This window comes from Vombatus ursinus, unplaced genomic scaffold, assembly GCF_900497805.2.
Source record: "Vombatus ursinus unplaced genomic scaffold, bare-nosed wombat genome assembly UNPS02014804.1, whole genome shotgun sequence".
NCBI classification, from domain to species: Eukaryota; Metazoa; Chordata; class Mammalia; order Diprotodontia; family Vombatidae; genus Vombatus; species Vombatus ursinus.
The window spans coordinates 11,977,602-12,002,677 of NW_020954582.1; the positions used below are offsets into that span (position 1 = coordinate 11,977,602).

The window sequence follows — 25,076 nt, forward strand, 5'->3', positions numbered from 1 at the left end:
CATACATCTGTATTATCAACAGTTTGGACTGGATGAGCTTTTTAAGAGTCCAATTCTTTGTCAATGTTTTCATTTCATTATAAGAATCAGAGAATCTCAGAGCTTGTAGGGATCCAGGTCATCATGTCCAACCTCTAACTGACCAGGAATTCCCCTCTACCACATCTCTGACAAAGAGTCCTCTAGCCTTTGCTTGAAGCCGCCAGAGAAGGGCAGCCCACCCCTCCTCAAGACAGCCCATCCTATCCTACTTTTGAACAGTTCTGATTGATAGGAAGTTGGTTCCTTGCATCAAGCATCAATAGACCTCAGACCTCTATTCGTTGCTCCTAATTCTTCTTCTTGGAGCCAAATGGAACAAATCTAATCCCTCTTCCATATGATACATCATCTAATAATTGAAGACAACTATCATTTCCCCTTTTTTTTAACTTCTTTGCTTCATGTTAAATATTGCCATTTTCTTCAAACAATTCCATATAGCATGAATTGGAGGCCCTTTACAATTCTGGTTGCCCTCCTCCAGACGCCTTTCATATTATTAATATCCTTTCTAAGAGTATTATGATTCTACTGTACAGCCAGGTCTATGCATAATGAGAAAGCCAGAAAATAGAGTTTAGCTAATCATAGGTCAAAAAAGGGAAAAAGGTGAATGTTTTATCTTACCGGACTTTTCCTCTAAAAGTGCAAGCATGGAAAAAAGAAAAAAAAACACAAGAGTGAAATAGGTCCCCAAGAAGCAGTTCAAAGCAAACAAGGCCTTTACATAAGAAAACCCTTCCGGGAACTGCTAAGTCCATGGGTGGCCTCCAAGATGGCAGCAGCAGTCCCAATGCACAACATGGAATTGATTGAGCCACTGACAAGATTGTTTAGCACCATCTGCAGAGGGGATCAGATGCTTTCCTCCATATTTAAGGCTTTTACAAACCATCCCCAAAGGGCTTACTTCTCTTGAAAACATTTATAAAATGCAAAACAGGCATGGTCATTTTCCAAGAAGTAGAGGAAAGGGGACTAGACTTGGAATCAGATGTCCTGGGTTCAAATTCTTGCTCTGTTCTTTATTACCTGCATTGAGGCAGGTCACGTCTCTCTATGCCTCAGTTTTCCCACCTGTAAAATAAGACTCTTTAAGGTTTTTCCAACCCTGAAAAGTCTTTGTTTCTTTCTATGATCAAGGCCCAGGCATGCATACTGTACTTAACTTGGGGAAATTATACAGAATCTCCTATTTGTAGTGGAAAGTGCATCCCTAGACAGTCTTAGGGAGGGAGATAGTAGGATTCAGTAATTATATTTGGGCTATTAAATTCCAATGTGCACATCTGTGCATGCTCACACATCAGGGTGTTTGGAGAGGGCAGCTTTCAAAGGGAGGGGGAAAGACAAATGGATATTTGTAGGAGTACCCGGTTGTCTCTGACCCAGGAGACTTGACCTCAACTGCTATGGCTCCATCAGTGACACCCATAAAGAATTCCATTAACTCCCAGTTTTATTGTCAGTGTTTCTCTGTCCATTAGTGACCTTGGCTGTACCATCACAAAGGTACTAGAGATGGTGCTCACATTAACTTCTCTGTTAGCAAGGATCTAAGCTAATCAAGTACTCTCTTCTCTCCCCTCTTTTCTTCTCTCCTCCCTTTCCCTCCTCTTTTTCCTTCTCTACTCTACTCCCTCCTTCTCTTTCTCTCCTCTTCCCTCCCCTCTAATTTTCTTTCCCTTCCTTTTCTCTCTTCTTTCCTCCTTTCTTCTCCTCTTCCCTTTCTCCTTCCGCCTTTTCTTTCTTTTCCCCTCTCTCCCCTCCCCTCCTCTCCTCTACTTCTTTCACCTCTCTTCTTTCTCTTTCCCCTTTCAACTCATACCATTTATTTTATAATACATTAATTCACATGTAAGCATGGATGTAAATTATTAGAAATTAATATGAGTTGTAACCCTGCCTTATCAAACATATGATGATCAACACTAATTAATTAGGCTGATCAGTTTTTTAAATGGCACAGGAAGAAGGGCCTCCTGTCTCCCTCATCACCTCTCAGTGCCTTTCACTAAGCAGGTGTTAAGCAGGAGCCCCCTTCCCTTCTGAATCAGGGCAGAAGTGTTGCCTTGAGCACGGGAGGGGAGGCTGAAGTGTGGGGGCCACATGCTGGGTCTCTCTGATCTCTTGCCAAACTGCAAAACACCACAAGCACCTGCCTTGTACCATGTCTGTCTGGCATCGGTTCAGGCCAGGTGTGGGCTATGCCTGCGAGAAGCCCCGCAGTCCACATGCTAACACTGAAGCCCATTGGGAAGGAAGCAAGAATAGAAAAATGAACCAAGCAAAATGAAGCATTAACTCCCCTCCCCGCTCCCTCCATGAAAGAAAATGTGAGATTTCTGTCTTGGAAGAAAAATGAGCATTGGCTCAGGATAAGGAGAGCTGTTCGCAAGGATTCAGCTCAATGCAACTCAAGAAGCATCTCTTAAGAGCCTACTATGGGCCAGGAACTGTGCTAGGAGCCTACTATGCACAAGAAACTATGCTAGGCACAGGGAACATAAAGAAAAAAAATGACAAATAATCCTTGACCTGAAGGGAGGTGGTAGGTAGTGGAAGGTGCCTTGGCCCTGGAGGCAGAGGCCCTGAGTTCAGATCACCTGTGATACTCACTACCTGGATGATCTGGGGCAAGTCAACGAACCCCTCTGCTCCTCAGTTTCCTCACCTGTAAAATGAGGCAGTTGGACTGCAGACATGGCTACTGAGATTTCTTTCAACTTGATTTAGGATCCTATGACATTCTACTGGAGATCTCATTTAGTCAGAGAAGTAAATCCAAAGTCATTTTGGCAGGTGGGGAGAGGGCAGCAGGAATTGCTGATAACTCTTATTGTTGTTAGTCATTTCAGTCATCACACACTCTTTGTGACTATTTGGGGTTTTCTTGGCAGAGATAGTGGAGTGGTTTGCCATTTCCTTCTCCAGCTCATTTTACAGATGAGGAAACTGAGGCAAACAGGGTCAAATGACTTGCCCAGCATTATACAGCTAGTCAGTGTCTGAGGCTGGGTTTGAACTCAGGTCTTCCTGACTCTAGGCCTGGTGCTCTACCCACTGAGCTATCTAGATGTTGGGCTAATAACTGAGAGACTTGGGAAAAGCACCTTGTAGGATATGGCCCTTGAATTGAGCCTTGGATAGAGGTAGGGATCCAGGATGTAAAAGGGGAGGGGGTTCTAAGCATGGTGGAGGGGTGGAAGAGATGCTGAGACATAGAGTTGGGGAAGAAACACGCTTTTAGTCTGGAGAGAAATTCCAGTAGAATGGGAAAGTCTGGAGGAAAAGTCAGTCATTCTGGTCTTTGTAGTTTTTGTGCCTGGCCCTTCTTGGCTGTTTAATAAATGCTTGTTAAATAGAGGATCTGAGTTCAAACAGAGAATCGGGAGACCTGTCTTCTACTCCTGACTCTCGTATCAACTCTCTGTAGGACCGTGGGTGACTCATCTCAACTCTGGGTAAATTGTTCAAGGTTCCCCACAGGTAAGCCAGGCCAGAAAGCTCCAGATCCAGCTTGTTAGAACTTGGTAATGGCTTCCTCATCTTTAAAATGGTGGCAGGACAGGAGGTGGAATAGATTGGGCCTGAGGTTTTTTAATCTATAAAATGGGGGAGTTGGACGAGCAGACTCCCTAAAGATCCTTCTAACCCGTGATGTCATTTAGTCATAGGAAACACCATGTGAGGTGATGAGTACTTTAGAACATGGGGTCAAACTCAAAGAAAGATGATCTCTGCCGGCTGCAGAGTGACTGAGAAACTATATATTAACATTATCTGTGTTCTTCTGTATTTGTATTTATTTTGTTAAATATTTCCTGATCACATTTTAATCTGGTTCTCACAGTTTGTACCTCTGTTGTAGAGGACTCCAGCTGTGTGGCCATGGGCAACTCACTCAGTCTTAATTTGTGGCATCTATGAAATGGGTTTTTTAAATTGGGCGTCCTCCAAGGTGCCTCTAGTACTAAGTCTATGCTCTTTAAGTTATATAGTCAGTGAATAAACATTTATTAAGCCCCTACTATGTGCCAGGCACTGTGTTGAGCACTGGAGATGCAAAGAAAGGCCAGGGTCAAAGAAGCTGCTGATGTGCATTAGGGAATGGAGTTTCCTCAAAAGAGTTCTTTATGCCATTAAAATTGTAGTTCTAGAGGAATAAATATAACAATAACTAAGATAATTATAACAACTGCCGGTACTTCAAGATGGCACTTTAACATTTGCAAAAGTATTTTACATACATTATCTCATGAAAACTCCTTGAGATTAGGGACTGTTCCTCAGTCTTTGTGTCATTTGTATGGAATGAGACTTGGAATAAAAAGTCTGGCTTCAAGTCCTTCCATGTGATCTTAAGCAAATCCCAGGACCACTCTAAGTCTTAACTTCATCATCTACATCTGGGGGAACTAACATTCACAATATCTGCCTTGTAAGGGTTCCTTTGAGAAGAGTGCTTTGTAAATTATGAAGCCCTGCATAAATGCAAATTCTTCTTCCTTCATTCTTTCATCAATTTATTCAACAGGTGTGCATTAGGAGTCTATGACGGATTGAGGGTTAACTTTCCCTTAGAATGTAAACTCCCTGAGGGTAAGGATTTTTGGGGGGTTGGGAGAGGTTTTTTGTCATTGCATCCCAGCACCTGGCACAGTATCGGGCAAACAGGAGGCACTTAATAAATGATTTTTCAGTGGAACTCAATGTCATGAAAGACATTTAGGTGCTTTGAGGGCTACAAAAGATGAATTAAACATGGTCCTGCCTTCAAAGAACCATGGTCTACTAGGGGAGAAAAGACAGAGGTAGGTACAATTCGCACGTAACTGGTATTGTGGCAAGGCAGGTCAGGGTTAGGGGGCACTTCAGGACCACGGACACGGCAATGGCAACTAGGCAGGTCGAACCCATAATCTGGGCCTTTTTAACAATAGAGTTTAAAACTACTGGGCTAACTGGCTACAGGCCATGGGGGTCTGGGAAATATTCTAGCCCTTTCTCATAGAAAGAGCTGAAAGAAGGATGTTTGTGGCCAAGGATCATGGTTCATGTTGCGTGACTCAGATTCAGGATGAAGAATTAGCCCCTGGTGAGAAATTTGGTGTCTCAAGCTTCTTTGCAGATTCACACTAACAGTCCTCTGGGAATGGTTGACCCACAGTGAACACTGCACAGAGAGGATGGGATATTTTCCCACAGAGACTTCAGGATGCAACTTTTCATCAAGCTCTCCATGGATTTGAAAGGCCAGAAGTTAGCAACATCTTGAGAAATAGCTGCTGAATTATAAAGATCTTTTGGTCTGCCTTTAAAAACCATGCTCTAGAGTATTATAGTGTGCTCTCCTTGAAGTCAGCAAGACCTGAGTTCAAATTCTGCCTCAATTAATTACTAACCATATGACCAAGGGCAAGTTATATAACTTTGAGGCTCAGTTTTCTCATCTATAAAATGGGAATAACAATGAAGATAATGATGATGATAACACCTGGGTTGCTGTGAGCTCAAATGAGATCATACACATAACCTGCTTTGCAAACTGTGACATAAAAACTGTGTATAAATATTAGCTATCATTATTATTTTTTGAATCTGTCTCCTTTTATCCATCCACATGGCTACCACTCTGACACGGACCCTTATCACCTCTCACCTGGACTATCACAGTGACGTCTTAGTTGATTTCTCTGCCTCAAGTCTCTCCCTGCTTCAAAACACTCACCATATAGCTATCAAATTATATTCCTTAAACACAGGTTTTTGTCCAGATCAAAACTCATCAGTGGTACCCTATGGCCTCTAAGATATAATAAAGACTCCTCAGCCAGCCTTCCCCAGTCTCCTGCCTACCTTTCTATATTTATTTCAGATTATTTCCATTATGTATCCTACATTCCTACTGAACTGAACTACCAGATAATCTCCAAATTCAGCATCCCGGCTTCCACCTTCATGCCTTTGTAGCAGGTCTCCCATGGTGCTTTATGTGTAAGCCCTCTTATTGAATGAAAAAAAAGCAAAAGTGATTTCTCCTTCAGTCACCATGATTGAGTACCATGTGGATTCTGACATAAATAATGCAGTATGAGGCATTAATAACGCATGTTTAGCTGAGAGGGTTGTGGAGGGGGCTAGTGAGAAGTTCCTAGGTGTTCCTGCATTCTGAATATGTAAAGTCCTAATTTTATGTACCAAATGGCAGAAAGATGTGATACTCATGTGGATTTAATTATGCAATGACATTTTCTAATCTGCAGCCAATTGATCCGTCCACACAATGCTAGGCACCATCTGGTGAACATCAGCACTGCTTCTGTTTTCTCAAATGTTTTCTCCTTTGTAGATGTTGGTGCCCATTCTTCAAATTCTCTGTATGTCAATCACTTTGAGATTTTTTTCTTAAGTATACATTGGCTAAAACTTTAGGTCTCCAGTTCCAAAAATAATAATAATAATAACTAAGCTTGGGGTATATGATTTGTGTTGTATGTTTTGTATTAGTCTACTAACTACCCAAATTATCTTGTCATTAGATACCCTGTATCTAATTACTTTGTATTTATTCTTCTTGTATTTATTCTCTCATTCTCTCTCTCTCTCTCTCTCTCTCTCTCTCTCTCTCTCTCTCTCTCCTTCCCTCCCTTCCTCCCTCCCTTGCCACCCTTTCTCTCTCTCTATCATATATACATATCACATATATATGCATAATATATTACAATTTATGTATAATTTCTATGTTACAATTTATACCTACTTGTGACTTCTATTAGAATGCAAGCTTCTTGAGAGTCAAGATTGTTTCATTCTTTGTATTTGCAATCCCAGTGCCTGCCACATAAGGAGCATTTAAATGCCCATTGATTCATCATATTGACTGATCTCACCATATGTTGTTTGCAGTGCTGCTGATTTATAGTTAACATATTGTTATTTTTGCTTAGCAAAATGTCAAGGATCGTGGGATCACAGATTTAGAGCTAGAAGGGAATTTAGAGGTTGAGTTGAACCCCTTCTTTGCATAGATATTGAAAGAGGTTGCCCAGTGGATAGAGTCCTGGACCTAGAGTCAGGAAGAGATGAGTTCAAATCCTATCTCAGATGCTTATCAGGTGTGTGACTCTAGGCAAGTCACTTTATCTCTGTCAGCTTTAGTTTCCTCACCTGTAAAATGGGGATAATGCTAGTATCGCCCTCCAAGGATTATTGAGAGGATCCAATGAGATCATATTTGTAAACTTTAGTGTTTTATAAATGCTAGGTATGATGACGATGATGGAAACCGAGACACAGAGATTAAGTGACTTGTTCGTGGTCACACAGCTAGTAAGTATCTGAGGCAGGACTTGAACCCAGTTGTTTTGACTCCATTATCTAGTTCCCTACCCACTATTTCACACCAGCTTAAAGGGTTATTACGTCTGACTCTAAACATTGTACCAAATCTCTTATGACCATAAGACCTATTTTACCTAATGAAGTAAACTATCCCTTGTTCTTTGCCAGAACCACCAGAACCTTGCAGACTGAGTGAAGGAGATGCATCTGATGGCTCAAATTGCAATGATGAGAGTCAAGATGACAAGGCAGAGGTCAGCAAGGTCAGGATCTCCTCTTTAGATCACCTTTCCTTACTCAGATCTATATTTCATAATAATGATAATAATAAAAATAATGAAATAGCTACTATTTACAGAGTACTTTCATGTTTGCAAAGTGCTTTACACATATTATATTATGTAATTATTTACATATATTATTATATTTGCATAAATATACATATATCTGTATGTATATATCTTTTTATCCTCAAAACACCCCTGAAGGCAGGTGCTCCCTCAAGCAGACCTGATTTAGAAGCTTGCTCCTGCTCTTGGAGTATCCAAACATCAAACTAGACTTTTACCTGCAAGATGAAAATGAGTGAGTCTTCTGTAAGAGGACCCCTGAATATATTCAAAGCATGAGACTTCTCTGGAGAAGCATTATGTATGCAAAGTTCTCTTGGCCCATCTGGGGGAATCTGAAAGTGATTGCTCTTTTACTCAGATGACAACTTGGGTACACCAAATGGTGCAGCTTTATTCGTTTTTCTTTCTTTCTTTTTCTCTGGAGCTGGCTCTTCCTGTCTCACCCAGGCTGGAAGGGCAATGATCACTCATAAGCCTGATTCCACTTCTGATGACAGAGGTGCCTTGACTTACTCCATTTCCAAACTGGATGGGTTTGACCCTCATTGGCAGCCTGCTGACCCCTAACCCCTGGGGTTTGCTTACCACATTGATGTCAGATTGTTGTTATCTCCTTACCAGCTTAGCCTTACTGGAGTTCAGAATTCTAAAGTCAAGTGTTTCACCAGCCTCAACGTCCCTGGTAGTAGGGACCACAGGACTAACTCTAACCCCCATGCTTGGAGCACTGCTTTGTTTGTGAATGGGACAGCACTACCCAAAAACAAACAAAAACAAAACCAAAAAACAAGGAAAATAAACATTGTCTTCTATTAGACTGTAAGCCCTCTGAGAGGAGGGAATTATCTTTTGCCTTTTTTTGTATTCCCAATACAGTGCCTGGCACTGAGAAAAGAACTGATTGTAAGAAAAAAATAATGTGGTAAGCCAATCTAAGAAGCATTTTTTAAGCACCTACTATGTTCCAGGCACTGTGCTAAGCACGGGGATACAATTAATAAAAAGAAAGACAGTCCTTGCCCTTATAATATAACGGATTGTTAGAATCTAAGCCAACCCGCTAATTCCTGTCAAAGTTTTCCTACCCCCATTGCACATTAAAATTATGACCAACTTACTCAGGTTATTGACTATCAATTCAAGAAGGCCATGGCCATATGAAGACAATGCCAGCAAGGCTAGAAGCACGATGAGTCGAGGCTTTCGATGAATACCAAGGTCAGCCACACAAACACACAGAAAGGTTTCTTTTGTTGGAAACAGATATTGGCTGGGAGAGAAAGAACCAAAATGGTGCCAATGCAATGCATCAAAATGATGGAGGCCTCCTTAAAAATGGATCTCCAAGAATCAATGAGGCTAAGATCAGAATGGGGATATTTAAGGGGCCACAAATGAAGACGGAAGGCGAACATTTTGAAGGACAGTTGAATGATGCTGAAGCATAGACGTCTTTTAAAAAGTCATCCAAAGGTGTTTGAGTATCCAAAAGGCAGAGTTATCCAGACGCTGTCAATGATTCTCTTCAAATCTAGGAGGTTTATACCGTGGAATATGTCACAAGAGCTCTGTTCCTTGAATTCATATTTGGAATTCTTCCCAGAAAACCTAGGGACTGTCAGGGACCAGCACGAGCAAAGCTTGCATCAAGAAATCTCCACAATGGCAGAGTGGAGTCTGACCGTTCTGGCTTCATGAAGGAAGTGAATTACTTTCAGATCTCAGATTCAGACCACTATTGGACACCGATGATGGACGTTCCTCAGGTCAACTACAACATTGGGAGTCAGAGCTGGGGAAGGGTTTTTCTTGTAGAAATTTCCTGTAGAATTAATTGTGATGTGGTGGGTAGAACGCTGGACTTGGAATTGGGAAGGCCTGAGGTCCAGCCTGACTTTTGGCTCTTACTTGATTTTTGACCTGGGGGGTGAGTTACTTCACCTTTTAGTTTCCTCCTTTGTAAAATGAGGTGGTTGAACTGACTGGCCTTTGAGACTCCTTTCTGCTCTAATCTACAATCCTATCATTGAAATGCATTCATAAAACATTGAGAAGATAATGGGAAATCGTCAGCACCTATAATTTATGGGAGTTAAATGAGCACCATCTAGTTTGGTAAAACATAATTTTATGAGGTGCAATGGATAACATGCTGGACCTGGAGTCAGTAAGACTTGAGTTCAAATCTAGCCTTAGATACATGCCATACACCAATACACTGAATGACCCTTGACAAGTCACTTAGCCTCTCTCTCAGCCTCATTGCCCTCATCTATAAAATAAGGATGATAATAGCAGGCGCTTTTCAGGACTGTTGTGAGGATAAAGTGAGAGTATTTGTAAAGTGATTTGTAAACCTTAAAGCATGATATAAATACTATTATAATTATTATTTTAAACATAAAACCCCATTTTCCATGAAATTAGTAGGTCACAGATAAAATTTGAAGCCATATTTGAAATCAGCACTAAAAAGACAGGATTTCACATAGTTTTGTGGGCGTAAGAAATATTTTGGTTATTGTCCAATGTAATAACAGTCACATTGCTATAGAGAGTTTACAAGTAGAGGCAGGTAGTACAAGTATTACTATGCATATTTCATAGTTGAGGAAAATGAGTCTCTGAGAATTTAAGTGGCCTGCCCACCATCACACAGCTAAGTGTTTAAGGGATGATTTAAATCCCAAGTCTCTTCACTCTAAAGTCCAATGCTTTATCTACTAGGATAGGATGGAGGAAGTTTAGACTTGTGAATTCATCTATAGAGGCAACTCCCTGCATGGAAAACCCTTCTAGCAATGCAGATAGATAACTAATATGTTACTTATCATTTTAGAGTTTCTTGGGCCACTGAGACACTGTATATCTAAGTCACTCAGACAGTATGTCAGAAACAGGATTTGAACCCAGGATTTCTTGACTCTGAGGCTAGTTCTCTAACCCTTATACTATGTTACCTCTCCCATAAAGTAATGCAAAGTAATTTTACAAGGAAGAGAACACTCATTGGAGGTATGAGGGGGTGGCACCTCACCAATACATTGAAGGAAGCTAAGGTTTTGAAGAGGCAGCAGTGAGGAGGGAAAGCATTCTAGAAATGGGGAAGCACTTTTGCAAAGCATGGAGAGTGAGAGCTAGAAAGCCATGACCAAACAACCACTAGTAGATCAGGTTGGCTGGGATAGAGAAAGCACAAAGAATGTGGAAAAATAACTGGAAACCATACTGTGTATCAGACTGAGGATTTTAATTTCATTTTACCAGCAGTAGGAAGTCACTGGAGATTTTTTAGTAGGGGAGAGACAGGGTCATATCTGTGTTTTAGGAATATCAAAATGGTACCTGGGTGGAGGGCAGATTTGAAAGGGGAGAGTACGGAAGCAAGGAGACCAATTAGAAGGTTATTTCAATAGTCTGCATGAGGGCCTGGCATAGGATAAAGGTTGTGATGATCAAGAGAAGGAGACCAATGTGAGAGATGTTGAGGAGCTAGGATCAGCAAGATTCAGCCACTGATTGGATATGGGAGTGAGAGGGAAGGAAAAGTCAGGCATGACTCCAAGTCAACAAACCATTGGAGAATCACTGGAAGGATAGTGCTACCTTCAAGAGAAGTTGGGAAGATTGAAGCAGGGATGAATTTGGGGGGGGGGTGGAAAACAGCAAGTCTGTTTTGAACATGCTGAGTTTCCTAGCTTGGACTTGACATTACGATTTCCAATCCCACAATGTGGAGGTGAGTACTAGTCCACCCCATAATGACTCAGCTCTTTACCAGGGTCCCCCAGAACTGGGTGAGGGAGTTTCTCCTGGGTAACATATGAGCTAGGCTTGGAAGGATGGGCAGGATCTTGGCAGATGGAGGAAGGCAGAGTGGGAGTGTAAAGGGGGGAAGGGAGGAAGGGAAGGTCGTTCCAGGCAGGAAAGAAAGTACAGGAAATTACCAGCTTAGAAAAGCACATATCCTCAAATGATGAGTAAAGATCCCTAAATCCTTGGGCTTAGGGAGCCTCAAAGTCTTGCAGACAGAAAAAATCCCTCATTTTTAAGGCCTTTAGGAACACTGATCTTTCTTGTCATCAGTACCTTCCCATGGTTTCAAAGAAAAAGCATTCTGGCTGTTTGTGCTCAGGAGTTCAATGTCTGACTTGTAGTTCTTTTCTCTACCTTAACCCCTGAGCTTGTGCTGGTGGACTTCACCATGGAAGTGGATGTCCCCTCCAACACGGGGATCTCTCCATTCTTGGACCTCCTCACTTCCCATAACCTATTCCTCCATCTCACCACAGCCAGTAAAGGGAAGGTCCTACCCCATTATTGCTATCACCCACACTTGTTCTACTTCTGGGACTGAAAATTTGGAAACTCCTTTATCTCTCATTCCATCTCTCCCTGTGCCTTGCTTCCCCTCCTGAGTCCTTTCTCCCTCCTCCCTGGGGCCTCCAGTCTCACCACACCCTCAGTATTGCCCAACGACCACCATCTTGGTCCTGGTCTGCAGCACCTCTCACCCAGACTATTACAGCAGCCTCCCTACCGAAATGCTCTCCTCACCTCATCTCTTTCTTCTTTAGCCCTGCGGAAGGGTATTCATGAAGCATATGTCTGACCAGTCATTCCTTTGTTTAATAAACTCTAATGGTTTATTATGAACTCTAGGATCAATGAGTTTGTCAGCAAATATGCATTTATTAAGTATTTACCATTTTACCAGTAACTGTGTTAAGAGCTGGAGATAGGAGGATAGTAACAAAGACTCAGGGAGCTCCTGTTCTAAAGGAGAAGACAAGAAATAATGAGATTGATACAAAATACAGACAGATTAGATGGGACGTGATCTTGGAGAGGAAGGCACAGCTGCTGAAGGAAACAGAAAGGGCCCCCTGCAGAAGGTGAGATACGAGCTAAGACTGAGGGAAACCAGGGGAGCTAGGAGGTGGAAGTGAAGAAGGAGAATATTTCAGGTGTGGGAGGGGACACAGTCAGGAGATGGACCGTCATGTTTGAGGAACAAATAGGCAATTCCAAGTCAAGCTCTGTGATGTCATTAGTCCTCTTTGAGAACTAAGCACCACCACTATCACCAACAATTGTTGCTGAATTATAGAGTGGATGGGAGCTAGTAAAATGTAAAAAAGACTGGGAATTTTTTTATTATACTATGTTATGGAAATACTTGTTTTATTCCATAAATTAAAATTTTTACTCCTTAAATTAAAAATTAAAAGTTAAAAATAAAGGAGATAATTTTTTTTAAAGTGGGAAAGGTTGGAAAGGGCCAGGCTCCAAAGAGTTTGAAATGACAGAGGATTTTCCATTTGTTCCTGGAGGTACTAGGGAGCCACTGGGGCTCATTGAGCTGGGTAGCAGGGAACGACATAGTTAGATTTCTACTGTAGAAAATCACTTTGGTGACTGTGTAGACTGGATTGAAGTGGGGGAGTGCCTTAAATCTGGGAGAAAAATGAGAAAGTATTGCAGTTAAATGAGTGAAAGGTGAGGAGGGTCTTGTGCTTGGATGGTGACTGTGTGCATGGAGAAGAGGGGAGGTACAGGAGAGATGGTGTGAAGGCAGAGAAGACAAAATTTGGCAATATATTAGATATGTGGGATGAGCGACCAAATATAGACTTTTCTGTTTGGCATTGAAAGCTTTTCACATTCTGGTTCCAACCTACTTTCCCAAGCTTATTACACATTGTTCCATTTCATGCACTCTCTGGCCCATCCAAATAGGTATTCTTGCTGTTCCTCACACCACACTCCATCTCTGACCTTCACGATCTTCAGCTGGCTGTCCCTAGGACAGGAATGTTCTTCCTCCCTTAATAAATACGTATTGAATGAATGAATGAAGTGGGTTTGAATCGTGCCTCTGCCATTTACTACCAGTGTGATCTTGTGATCTTCACATATTTAGATCTCAGTTTCCTGATCTGTAAAATGTTGGAATTGAACTATTTCCTGTAGTCCCAGGAAGTTCCAGGGGAACGCTGAAGGACTCTTCCATCCCTAAATCTATGGGGTTATAGTCCCAAGATCCCCAGGAGAGAAACCAAAATCCTTTGTTCTTGAGCTCTCATTTTGAAGATAGAGAACAATTACCATTATCTCAAAGAATTTTCATTGACTTCATTCTTTAGGTTATTGCCCAAATACCATGAGTGAGCAATGAGGAATCAGGGACACAGATGTCTAAGCTCCCTTTATTCCCTGGGTTTAAATTAAATCACTTCTGAACATGCTAGTGGAAAGGAGGAAATTACCCCTGAACACAACTGACTCAGTTAACTTTGTGGGAGTTTTTTCTTTTTTTGGTCAAAACATATCACTGGATACTCTAATATGGAACCAAACTGTCATGGGGATACCTGGCATTAAGCTTTTAATTTAATAAGATCTTGCATTTATAAGCATTCTAAAGTTTGCAAAGGGTTTTGCAAATATTACCTCATTTGATGATCCTTACAACAAAGGTAGGTGATATTATTATCCCTATTTTACATGTGGGGAAACTGAGATAGACAAGAGGTTAAGTGACTTGCCTGGGGTCACACACTTAGACAGTGTCTGAGGCCATATTTGAATTCAGACCTTCTGGATTCCAGGTAAGATGTTGTATGTACTGCACCACCTGGCTGCCTCTAGAGACTAGACTATAATAGACTTGTTTATCCATATCTCCAGATATATGTGTGTGTGTGTGTGTGTGTGTGTGTGTGTGTGTGTGTGTGTGTGTGTGTGTGTGTCTGCCTGCCTGGATATACACTGCCCAAGGGATTTTTTCCCCCTAAATCAGAGGTTTGATCATGTTGCCCCATGCTCGACAAGCCCCAGCAGCTTCCTATTACATCTGGGACCAAATATCAAGTCATATATTTAAAGTCATTTACAGTTCTTCATAATCCAACCCTTTCCTAACCCTTCGGCTGTCTTACACTTTACATTTTAGCAGTAGCGGCCCACCTGCTGTTCCTCAAATTTGACACTCCAACTCCAGACTCAGTCCCCTGGCTCTGACTGCCCCCAAGCCTAGGATGCTGTGTCCCCTCACCTCTGTCTCTCCTTATCTCTGGGAGGGAAGGAAGACCTTTCACCACGGGGAAGCAGGAGTATCTTCTCCACCTTGTCTCCTCACTTCATCTCCTGGAGCCAGAAGCAGGCTGCTGGAATGCTCACATAGCTTGGTTGAGGTGGGATTCACCAACTCTATTTCTCTTGGTGAGATAGAGGATCACTAAGCCTTCCCAGGGTCCTTGCTACTCCCTCCCCTAAGGCCCTGTGGGCCTTCCCATGTGCTCTGCTCCTGGGACCTGCAGACTCCCTGCAAAATCATCTCATCTGTTGACTTAACCTAAGGATGTCTCTGTGTGGTCTCTCCAATTAGAATGGGAGCAGTAACCGTCTTCCTTTTTTCTGTTTGTATCTCCAGCACTTAGCATAGTGCTTGGCACACTGTAAGCACTTAATAAATGTTTTTTTTAAATTTATTCATTCATTCACTCACTTGTTCAGGAATGGAAGCTATTCTATTTACCAAATTAGCTAATCTCTGTAAAAACATTTAGAAACAAGAAAGCTATGATTAAAAATAATGGAATCACAGATTTCACAGATTTCACAAAATCATAGGTTGCAAGCTAAAAGGAAACTGAGGCTAGAAGTGACTGGCCTAGGCTCACACAGGCAGCAAGTGTTTGATCACAGGTCTTCCTGACTTTGAGTCCATCACCAGGAGCCTCAGCAAAATTCCGCATCTGGTCAAACTCATTCTTAGAAGGAAGCCCTTCAAACCAAGAAGACAACTTGCCTCTTGTTGAAGACCTCCACAGAAGGGTACCCCACACCATGCATTGTGAATTACCTTTTTCACTTTCCTTGTTTGTTAAATGAGAGGGTTGAAATGGATGGCCCTGGTCCTGGGATACTGTGATCTCTTAGGTACATTCCAGTTTTTAAAAAGTTCTACAACCCTACCAAGTAATTTGGGATTTCAAGCTGGAAGGTACTTCAAAGGTCCAACCCTCTCATTTTACAGATGAGGAAACTGAGCCCCATGGAGATTGTGACTTCTCCAGGTCAGAGGTAGCATTTGAACACTGGTCCTCATCATTCTCCTGTACCATGCTGCATTCTGGGACACTTTAGAAAGTGGAATTCAGGGTCTCTGAATCTTAGATCCAAAGCTAGGACCCATAGGGGAGAACCCTACATCTCAAACACAATTTCTAATATGGCCTCAAAGCCCCTTCATCTCTTAGAACCCAGAAAAGAGTGATTCCTCTATCTAACTTTTCCCTTGACAACAGAAATAACAAGCTGACCTCTGCTTGATTATGCCTTGGCATTCACCGGATGTAGGCAGCTATTCAAATCAAAAAGCCCAAGTGTGATAATGGAAACCAAAGACCTACCCCACAAATGAGTGTCCCAAAGTTGAGTTATCAAATCAATTCAAAAGCTCCTAAGTGAAAATCTCTCTATAATCCATAATAAAAGAGCCAGGAATCAGACACTCAGTTTAAGCTATTTATATATCTAGCTTGACAATTCTGCCCCTCCTAGCAGGTGCTACATTTCCATTAAATGCAAATACAGCAGCTTTTGTGACAGGGGAAAATGTCCTGTGATCCATCCTAAGATACATAACTTTGTGGTAGTTGGCTATTTCTCTTGTAATTTGGTAGCTAAAGACCATGCTGATCTTTCCACTTCTCTTTACATCATCAGAAGCAACTGGAGTTTTATTGAAATTATTTCTGCTATTTCTCATGAAGTCAAACAGCAAGCCAGAATCCTTGGGTTCATGACTTCACCGTCATTTGATTACCTTGGGCTCTTTCACCACACAAACATCAGTTATCATTTATATAAAGGCCCACATATCTGGAGCTGGAAAGGGACTTTAGAAACCATCTGGCTCAACCCCTCATTTTACAGATAAGGAAACTGAGGCCCACAGAGGTTGTGATTTGCCTAAGATTGCACAAAATGATGGAATTAGAATTTAAGCCCAGAGCCTCTGACCCTCCGAGCCACTTCTCCTCCTACCATTCCATGCCATTTATTCTAAAGAAAGTCACAGATTTCAAGAACTAAAGCTACAGTCTCAGTTATGGCCTCCTATTTTTAGAAGGAAGCTCTTATCCAGAGAGACAACTGCTTCTGCTTCACAAGGATGCTATCTTCTTTTATCCCAGTCACCAGGGGCAGAAATGTCCATTGGGCTACCTGGTTCATTTCCTGTTTTCTTGTTAACACTTCAGTGCCCATTTGGGGTCATCGTAAACTAAGGCAAGTGGAATAGAAAACTCATTGCAACCATTTGCCCCAACGTTTTAAATGCTCATGTAGAAACTATTAAGAAAGAAAATTACTCTAGAATATGCTCTGGTTAAGACCTTTAAAAGGTAAATATCTCCAATCAGAAGTCATTGACAGCATGACTCTTACATGAACTGAAATCAGAAATTATTCCTTCATGTCACCTGGGTTCTGTTCTGTAGCACAAAGTGAGTCAAATCAGAGGCTTAGACCACCTAGACCTTAGACCACCATTCATGCTGGCAGAAATGGTAATTAGGTGATGTGATCAATGGATTTTGCAAGCCATGTATAAGATGGTCTTTATGAATATGCCTCATCCACGGAAGACAAGGACAAAATTTTCCAAGGACAGGTTAGAATTAGTCCCCATCCTCCATGAGAGCTTGGACACGTCCCTATCAATCGGCCTGGAACATGTTAGAAGGCTATCTATCTCCACTTTAGGTCATTTTTAGAAGAAAACAATGGGGAGCTTTACTTATCTCCTCTTAGAAATTAGTACAAAATGCTGCTGGTACAGTACACAGGAGCTTAGCCCGTCAGCAACAACATAGGTAGCAGAAAGTCAACATTATGGGAAGTATACAGGCTGGTCATGGAAACAAGTGACTTCAGAGTATCTGGCAGGGAAGGGGACTAAGGGAAGGGTCCTAGGCTACAAAACAAGCAAGAGAAGGCTTGATGCTGGATGGTAATGAGGGGAACATAAATATAATAATAACAATAAAATATTAGAGAAAGTCAAATCTTTGGGACTCTATTGCTGATGCATAACCAATTCTGATGAGGGGACACATACCATTTTACTTTGGTGGACAGAAATAGAGATTAAAAAAAGTTTTTATAAATTAAATGTTTCCTTGGCTTTCTTATCCCACCCCCACTGCCACCCCAAGATGTTTTTAGTTTAATATTGCAGAAAGAAAATTTAGGAAGTGGTTGAAAAAAAAGAGACAAGAAAAAATAGAGTGGAAAGGGTGGGAGTTTCCTTGGGCCATTAATGGCAAATATTGGTTCAAAAGCACGTCTAGCATGTAGAATATTCTTGCTGCTATTTTAGCACCCCCAGGAAACCACCAAGGAAGTCTTTTTACCCAATCCGTCCTTCCCCACAACAGGTCTCCCAGGGGCAGGGATGGTGCTCATATCCACTGAGTTCTTAAAAAAAACCCCTAAAACTAACAAATACCTTGGGTTGAAAACTAGAATCATGTTAAAAGTGACTGATGTTTATATCTCAGATCAAAACCCCCATACCACATACCACACATGCACGCGTGTGCGCACGCATACACACACATACATATACATCATGTACCTACCACATATCATACACATATACCCCTACATATCTCACATGCCACATATTATACATACACCCTAGAAATGACACACCACATACCCACATATACATATCACCCATCACACACATATTACACATACCATACGTCATACCGCATATCACATGTCACACACGCTATATACCACACACATCACATACATATCACAAACACTACACACACATACCACACATATCACTCACACCACACATCACACCTACTACAGACACACCACACATCAGCCCCCTCCCACACTCACTATACATTACATACCCTCCATACCCCCCCAACCTTAAGAACTTCCTAGAAACATTAAAACAAAGACCTGTGGACCATCCAAGGGCCCTTTCCACTTTATCCCAACCTGGGGAGGGGTGCCAGAGGGCAGGGACACTCACCACTGGTGATGGAGAAAGAGCAATGTTGCCTATAGACGCCTTCAGCTCGTCGACGGTAGCTGCGCTCTTGAGGACGTCTTTCGATTGCAAAGGTTTAATTTTAATATTAAACTTCTTGTGTGATTCTTCCTCCTCTTCTGATTCACTTGAAGAATAAAAGCGCTTTCCTTTGGTAGGTAGATCACAGTTAAAGATAACACGGCCCTGTGCTGTGTGCAGCGATGATCCAGTAGGATGATAGTGACGCTTACCTTGTGGAGCTATTATCAGGACCGAATGAGACAACGCATGGCAAGCGTTCTGCCAACCTTGCAGCACTACCTGCATGCTGCTGCTGTCGCCCAGCAGAGGTGGCACAGGGACGGAGGGAGAGCTGCTCTCCAAGCCAGGAAGACTTGGGCCCACCACAAACACATTCTGGCTGTGAGACCCTGGCCAAGCCCTTGGTCTCTTAGCGCCCAAACTGACTTCTTAACATTCAAAATCACAAAGAAGGTGGTGGCCAAGTTTCCTCATCTGGGAATTCCCTTTATCAGTGATGTCCCAGGGCCAGTCCACATTCCTATCCCTATAATCAATTTATTCCCTCTCACTGTATCAGGGAAGTAAGGACAGTGGATTTCAGGTGGCCATATGATTTCCTTCTGTTCATTTAACACTTGTTTGGTCTCATGGTGATCACGCACAGACACAGGGCTGCCCGACTGTACCAAAAGAGCAAGAGTGCTTACTAGGTGCCCTTATAGACGAGGCTGCCTGCTCAGTGCCCAAGTGTGCAGGGAGGACGCGCTAGGGAAGCTCTTCCTGACAGTCATAAACAATCTGACAGCAGCTGTTTCTAGCAGAAGGGCCAAGATGGGAGTTTCACACAATTGTTTTTTGGCACACCCTTTTCCTCTGCGAATTCTCTTTTCTATGAATAGAAGAAGGCACATACCTACTCATGAAGTGCCAAGCTGTCCTACTAGGTGTCATCAGGTCAAGTCAACGAGCATCTTTTAAACTCTTACTATGTGCTGGGCACATGCTAAGCATTGGTACTTTAGATGAAGGTAGAATTATTTTAGCAACTTGGTAAAAGCCTAGAACCAGGGGTGGGGAACCTGTGACCTCGAGGCCACATGTGGCCCTCTAGATCCTCAAATGTGGCCCTTTGACTGAGTCCAAGTTTTACAGAACAAATCTTCAAGGCTGCAGGTTCCCCACCCCTGTATCCCCTAATTTATTGAGAGAGAACTAAAGTGGGAGCAGTCAGAAAGCAAGGATATAGCCGGGTTCTTCTGGTCTGATGCTGTAGCCTTCTTCATCGAGCTCAGGAGAGTTCTGCAAAATACAAACACATCCCAAGTCCAAATGACACTCCACACTGATTTCTCCTGTTTACATCCTCTCTTCTAAGGGTGTTTACAAGGATGATCACATCTCTCTTATCCTAAGCACAGGTAACTTTGCAGGAAGAGGAGAGTGGAAGCGTAAAGTACATTTACCAAGTGACAGCATGTTGTCGGGTTTATAAATAATACTGAATTTGGACCCTTGTCTCATTGACACAGTGATAACGAGAAGAATAACAAAGTACATTCTTGGTGAAATGAAACCAAGTGGAAAACTGTGTACCCTGTATACTCCAATATCACTCTATTGCTGTTTACTGTTGAGTAGAACTGAACACAAGGTGGATCCACCTTAGAACCAAGGAGATTCAGTCACTCTGGTACACTGCAGGTGCTTAATAAATGTTTACTGAGTCTAAAATAAAATAAAAAAAATCTTTATTGACTGTCAGGCACAATGTGAGAGAGGAGGCTTGATGGCCAAGGGTAGTCATTGAACAGGTTTACTACATACTTATTAAGCACCTACTTTGTAATAGTAATAATAGCTAATATTTATGTAGAACTTAATATGTGCCAGGCTTTATGCTAAACACTTTATAGATATTATCTTATTTGATCTTTACAACCACCCTGGGAGGTAGGCACTACTATTACCATAGAGTTCATCGTCAAGGAGCCTGTGTTATGCTAGGGATGATACAAAATGTACACAGAGAAAGAAACCCAAGTATATGTGTAGTAGCAGAAAGTCATTTCAGTAAGGAAAGCACTCTACATCAAGGAAGGACATCTATCCACAAGACAGAAGGGGGGAGGGGAGAGCATTCAGGAAGGTGTTAGGAAGGGAGGCTTGAGGTGACTAAAAAGGGACAAGGGGCACTTGAGGAGTTGCAGAAAGAGAGGCTGGGAAGCAGGAAGAATCCCGGCACATGAGGTTGAATCCACTTTGAAGTCACATTGACCCGGGACAGGACAAGAAATAATGTGATAACTATAAGTTTAGGATGAAGAAATGCCTGTTAGAAAGCACTTATTGTCCAAGGGAGATGAACCGTGGAAAGGACTTAACGGTCTCTAAGGTCCTTTGGAGTTCATGGAGTCTTTGTTTCCAAGGACACATAACCTCAGTAGTGCATCTAATTAGAAGAGGAAAATAAAGCCAAACACTGGTTCCTTTATGTTTCACTTAAATTAACATTTACTAAATGACTTTGATGGGCAAGGCCCTTTGCTAGGCATGGGAAACAAAGATACATATGGTATGTTTCCCACTCTGAAGGAACCTGTCATTTAAGACTATCTAATGAGTAGAGGATGACTGTGGTAGCTGCCATGCACCCCGCTCTAAACCACAGCAATAAGAAACATAGGATTAAGGGAGGCTTCTCTCCACCTCCATCAGGATTCAATCTGATTCTGCAAGAGATGAATAAGTAAGAGGGTACAGTAAAAACTTTTTTTTTCCTTCCTTCCTTCCTTCCTTCCTTCCTTCCTTCCTTCTTTCCTTCCCTCCCTCCCTTTCTTCTTTCCTCCTTTCTTCCCACCTTTCTTTTCTTCTTTTCTTCCTTCCTTTCTCCTCATTCCTTCCTTCCTTTCCTCCTCCTCTTCTTTGTTCTCTTCCTCTTCTTCCTCCTCCTCCCTCTCTCTCTCTGTCTCTGTCTCTCTCCCTTACCCCTTCTATGTCATGGATAGAAACTTAGTTTTGGAATTAAGAAGACTTGAATTCAAGTTTTGCCTTTGACACATTCTGGCTCTGTGACCCCAGGCAATTTCTTAGTGCTCCAGGCAACTCTCTAAGTCTCTAAAGATGAATTGTTGATATGCATCAGTAGATGGAGTTTCCACTCTAGCAGCTTCCTATACCCATGAACCCATAGGTCTTTCACTCTCTTCATGGTTTGCTATGACCAAAAAAAAATCACACCCCCAAACCCAAAATGGTGGCAAACCATTTTTAGCTAAGCTGGTCCCGGAGCCATCATACTTTCCAACCCTAACCTCCTCACAGCTTCTCCACTTAGTAGGACTTAGCAGAGTTTGACCTCCATTAGCATGGTTTTCAAGAACTCAGAGACTTCTACATGCCAGGTGTCAGAGTAGGAGCACAATATTGCATCTGGGTCCAAGCTTTGGCCACGCTATTCTCTGGTCATCTAGGGTATCCATCTCCTCCCCAGCTACCACACGACCACATATGTGCCTACCTCTAGAACTCTTCTCCCCCTTCTGGTTCCAGAACTATAATTGAATCAACTTGCCTATTGCTTTTGGAAAGGCCATGCCTATTTATTCCCCTATGGCTGTAACTTTCCAAACAAAATGCCTCTTCCTGGCCACCATTTCTCTTTATGTATTCTCTGCCTCAATTAGAATGTAAACTCATTGAGGGCAACAACTTTTTGCATTTATATCCCTAGCACATAGCACAGTGCTTGGCACATGACAATTGCTTAATTAAAAAAAATCATTCATTTTGTGGAACCGAATTTGCTGACTGTTTACCTGGTACACCCTACAGAATCCTTATGTGACGTGGGAGCTGGGCTGACCCTGGTCAGTGCACTATGAGAGCCTTGGTCCAAATCGCAATAGGGATGAGGGAATGAGCAGACTGACTGGTGTGTGCTTATTACTGCTAGCATTCAAGGGCAGAGGGAGGCCACACTACCAGGACTTTCCCCTCATGAGTCAGCTCAAGCTGTGCCACCTCCACAAAGCAAGCTCTGATGGAGACATTTTGGAGGAAGTCAGATGAGATGAGAATGTGGAATAAGCTCATAGACTGTAATCACTGAAAGCCCTGGATTCAAATCCCACTCCTGCCACTTCTTACCTGGGTGACTTCCCTCAATTTCCTCATCAGTAAAATGAGGGTGCCAGGTGACCTCAGAGACCTCTCCTTTTCAGAGCTAGGATACGATGGTTTAATTCTCAGCTCCAGTCATTGCTTTCTGAAACAGCATGGCCCTTGAGAACCCTGGACTGGGAGTCAGGAGTGGTAAGGGTTTGAACCCTGCCACCTGTGTGACCGCTGGTGAACCATTTCCCTTCCCTTGGCTCATCTATAAGATGGGGATAAGAAGACCTGCAACCACTTACCTCCGCCTAGGGTTGTTGTAAAGATCAGATAAGATGAAGTAAAGTATTTTATGAATCTTAAAGTTCTATACAAAAGTCACAAAAGTCTTATTGTCTGTATGACCTGAGAAAAATCGCTTGCCCTCTCTGAGTTCCAGTTCTCACCATCTTCTTAGGAGACCCAGAAAAAAGAGAGAGGTGAACAGCAAAGCCTGTACTCTTTGTGAACCTGTAGTTTGATTGGTGTGGTCAACTCCAAAGGCAGATGGATAACAGAATGGGACGCTGACATGTGACTTAAGACTCTGCAAAGTGCTTTTCGCAGAGTCTGTACACCAAAATCTCAACAACCTTGTGATGTAGGCACTAAGGCTGTTATACTTGCCTTTTTCAGATAAGGAAACTGAGGTTCTGAGACTTGCCCAAGTGACTTACCCAAGGGTTATACAGCAAGTTGTCAGTTACGGTGGGATTTAAAGCCAGGGCCAGGACACCAAGTTGACACTCATCAAATATGAGATGGTTCATAACTGTCATCAAAGGATGGGCTAAGTAGGAGAGACAGCACTGCCCTTGGAGATGGGCTAATCTAGGCTCAAATCCCACCTCAGACCTTATTAGATGTGTGACCCTGGACAACTCACTAAACCTCTCAGAGACTCAGTTTCCTCATCTGTAAAATGAATGGGGTAGACTTGATGACCTCCAAGATCCCTTGTGACTAAATCTATGATTCTCTGAACTCCATAACTGGTGGTTTAATTTGTTTCCATGATACCTTGACATTTTCTTTTCTTTTTTTTTACCTTGACATTTTCAAAGTGTCACGTATTCCTCATGTGGAATAGCCCTCAGTTGCCTTCTCTGCAAAAGGATGGGAACTGGACCAACTGATCCCTCCTGAGCCCTTCCACATTACACACTCTATGGTTTTTGTCTCCCTTCATGCTAACAAGTCCTGTGCACCTCCCATTTTGAAAATGAGAAAGTGGAGCCCTGGAAAGGTAAAGTGAATTCTCTTTAGTCACCCAGCTGGTTACTAGTAGAGTCAGGCCTAAACTCCACTTCTCCCAGGCCCTAGATAAAGGGGCCTCCCATGTGCCAGCACCCCAGACCAGTCTCCTCCAGGTGGGACAGATAGTTTTTCATTAATACCTGAACCCAAATGCCAGCATACAAAAGCTACTCTCCTGGGCAATCTCTCTGTGACAAGATAATGAACCTTTGGATACTCACATATCTTTCCCAGTCAATCTCTGCATAAAATCCATTCGGGGCGCCATTGCTTTTCTTCTGTAACAAATAGGGAAAACGGTGTTAGAAGAGATGCACTTGAATGGAAAATGGGAACAAACAATAAAGTCTCATCTGCACTTGGCATGAGTTATTAAAAGCCAGCACGGGAAAGACAGGTTCAGGTGACGCTGACCGAGGAATCGTGTAGTGCTGAATGGCAAGGTCAGCTGACCATGACACTGAATAAGTGGATGCTAACAATGGTGGATTTAAAAAAAATGCTCCATTCTCAAAAGGTCTGGGCTATTCTAACATCAGGAGGGCTACTCAGACACATCTGTGCAATCTTGATTCAAGTGTGGTCAAATGAGCAGCTCTGAGAAACGGAATCTAGCGTTCTAAATATAACAGCAGTGGGTCACAAACATCTGTTCATTTTTTTCAAAATGGGGGCTCTGACCTAAGTTTTCAACTTGTTTTACAGTGAATTATCAATTAGTTTTGATCTTTTGACTTTTTCACTATTGATTTGGACCTTTGTCAAAGGGTAGGAGAAGAAATAATAATGTCTAACACTTATTATCAAACACTTTTGAGCTCTTTACAATACACTAGCTT

At 42.3% G+C, this 25,076-nt stretch overlaps 1 protein-coding gene across 15 annotated transcripts in view; it reads right to left on the reverse strand.

Annotated features, from left to right (window-relative positions):
- SGIP1 (SH3 domain GRB2 like endophilin interacting protein 1) overlaps positions 1 to 25,076 on the reverse strand; it is a 237,108-nt gene that overhangs the window by 89,999 nt on the left and 122,033 nt on the right. For all 15 annotated transcript variants that reach the window (XM_027874133.1, XM_027874131.1, XM_027874136.1 and 12 more), the window contains 3 exons: positions 24,459 to 24,515; positions 20,076 to 20,130; positions 18,808 to 18,983 (listed from right to left, as the gene is read on the reverse strand). In XM_027874133.1, coding sequence (XP_027729934.1) covers positions 18,808 to 18,983; positions 20,076 to 20,130; positions 24,459 to 24,515 — 288 coding nt within the window. The remainder of the gene's footprint in view (positions 1 to 18,807; positions 18,984 to 20,075; positions 20,131 to 24,458; positions 24,516 to 25,076) is intronic.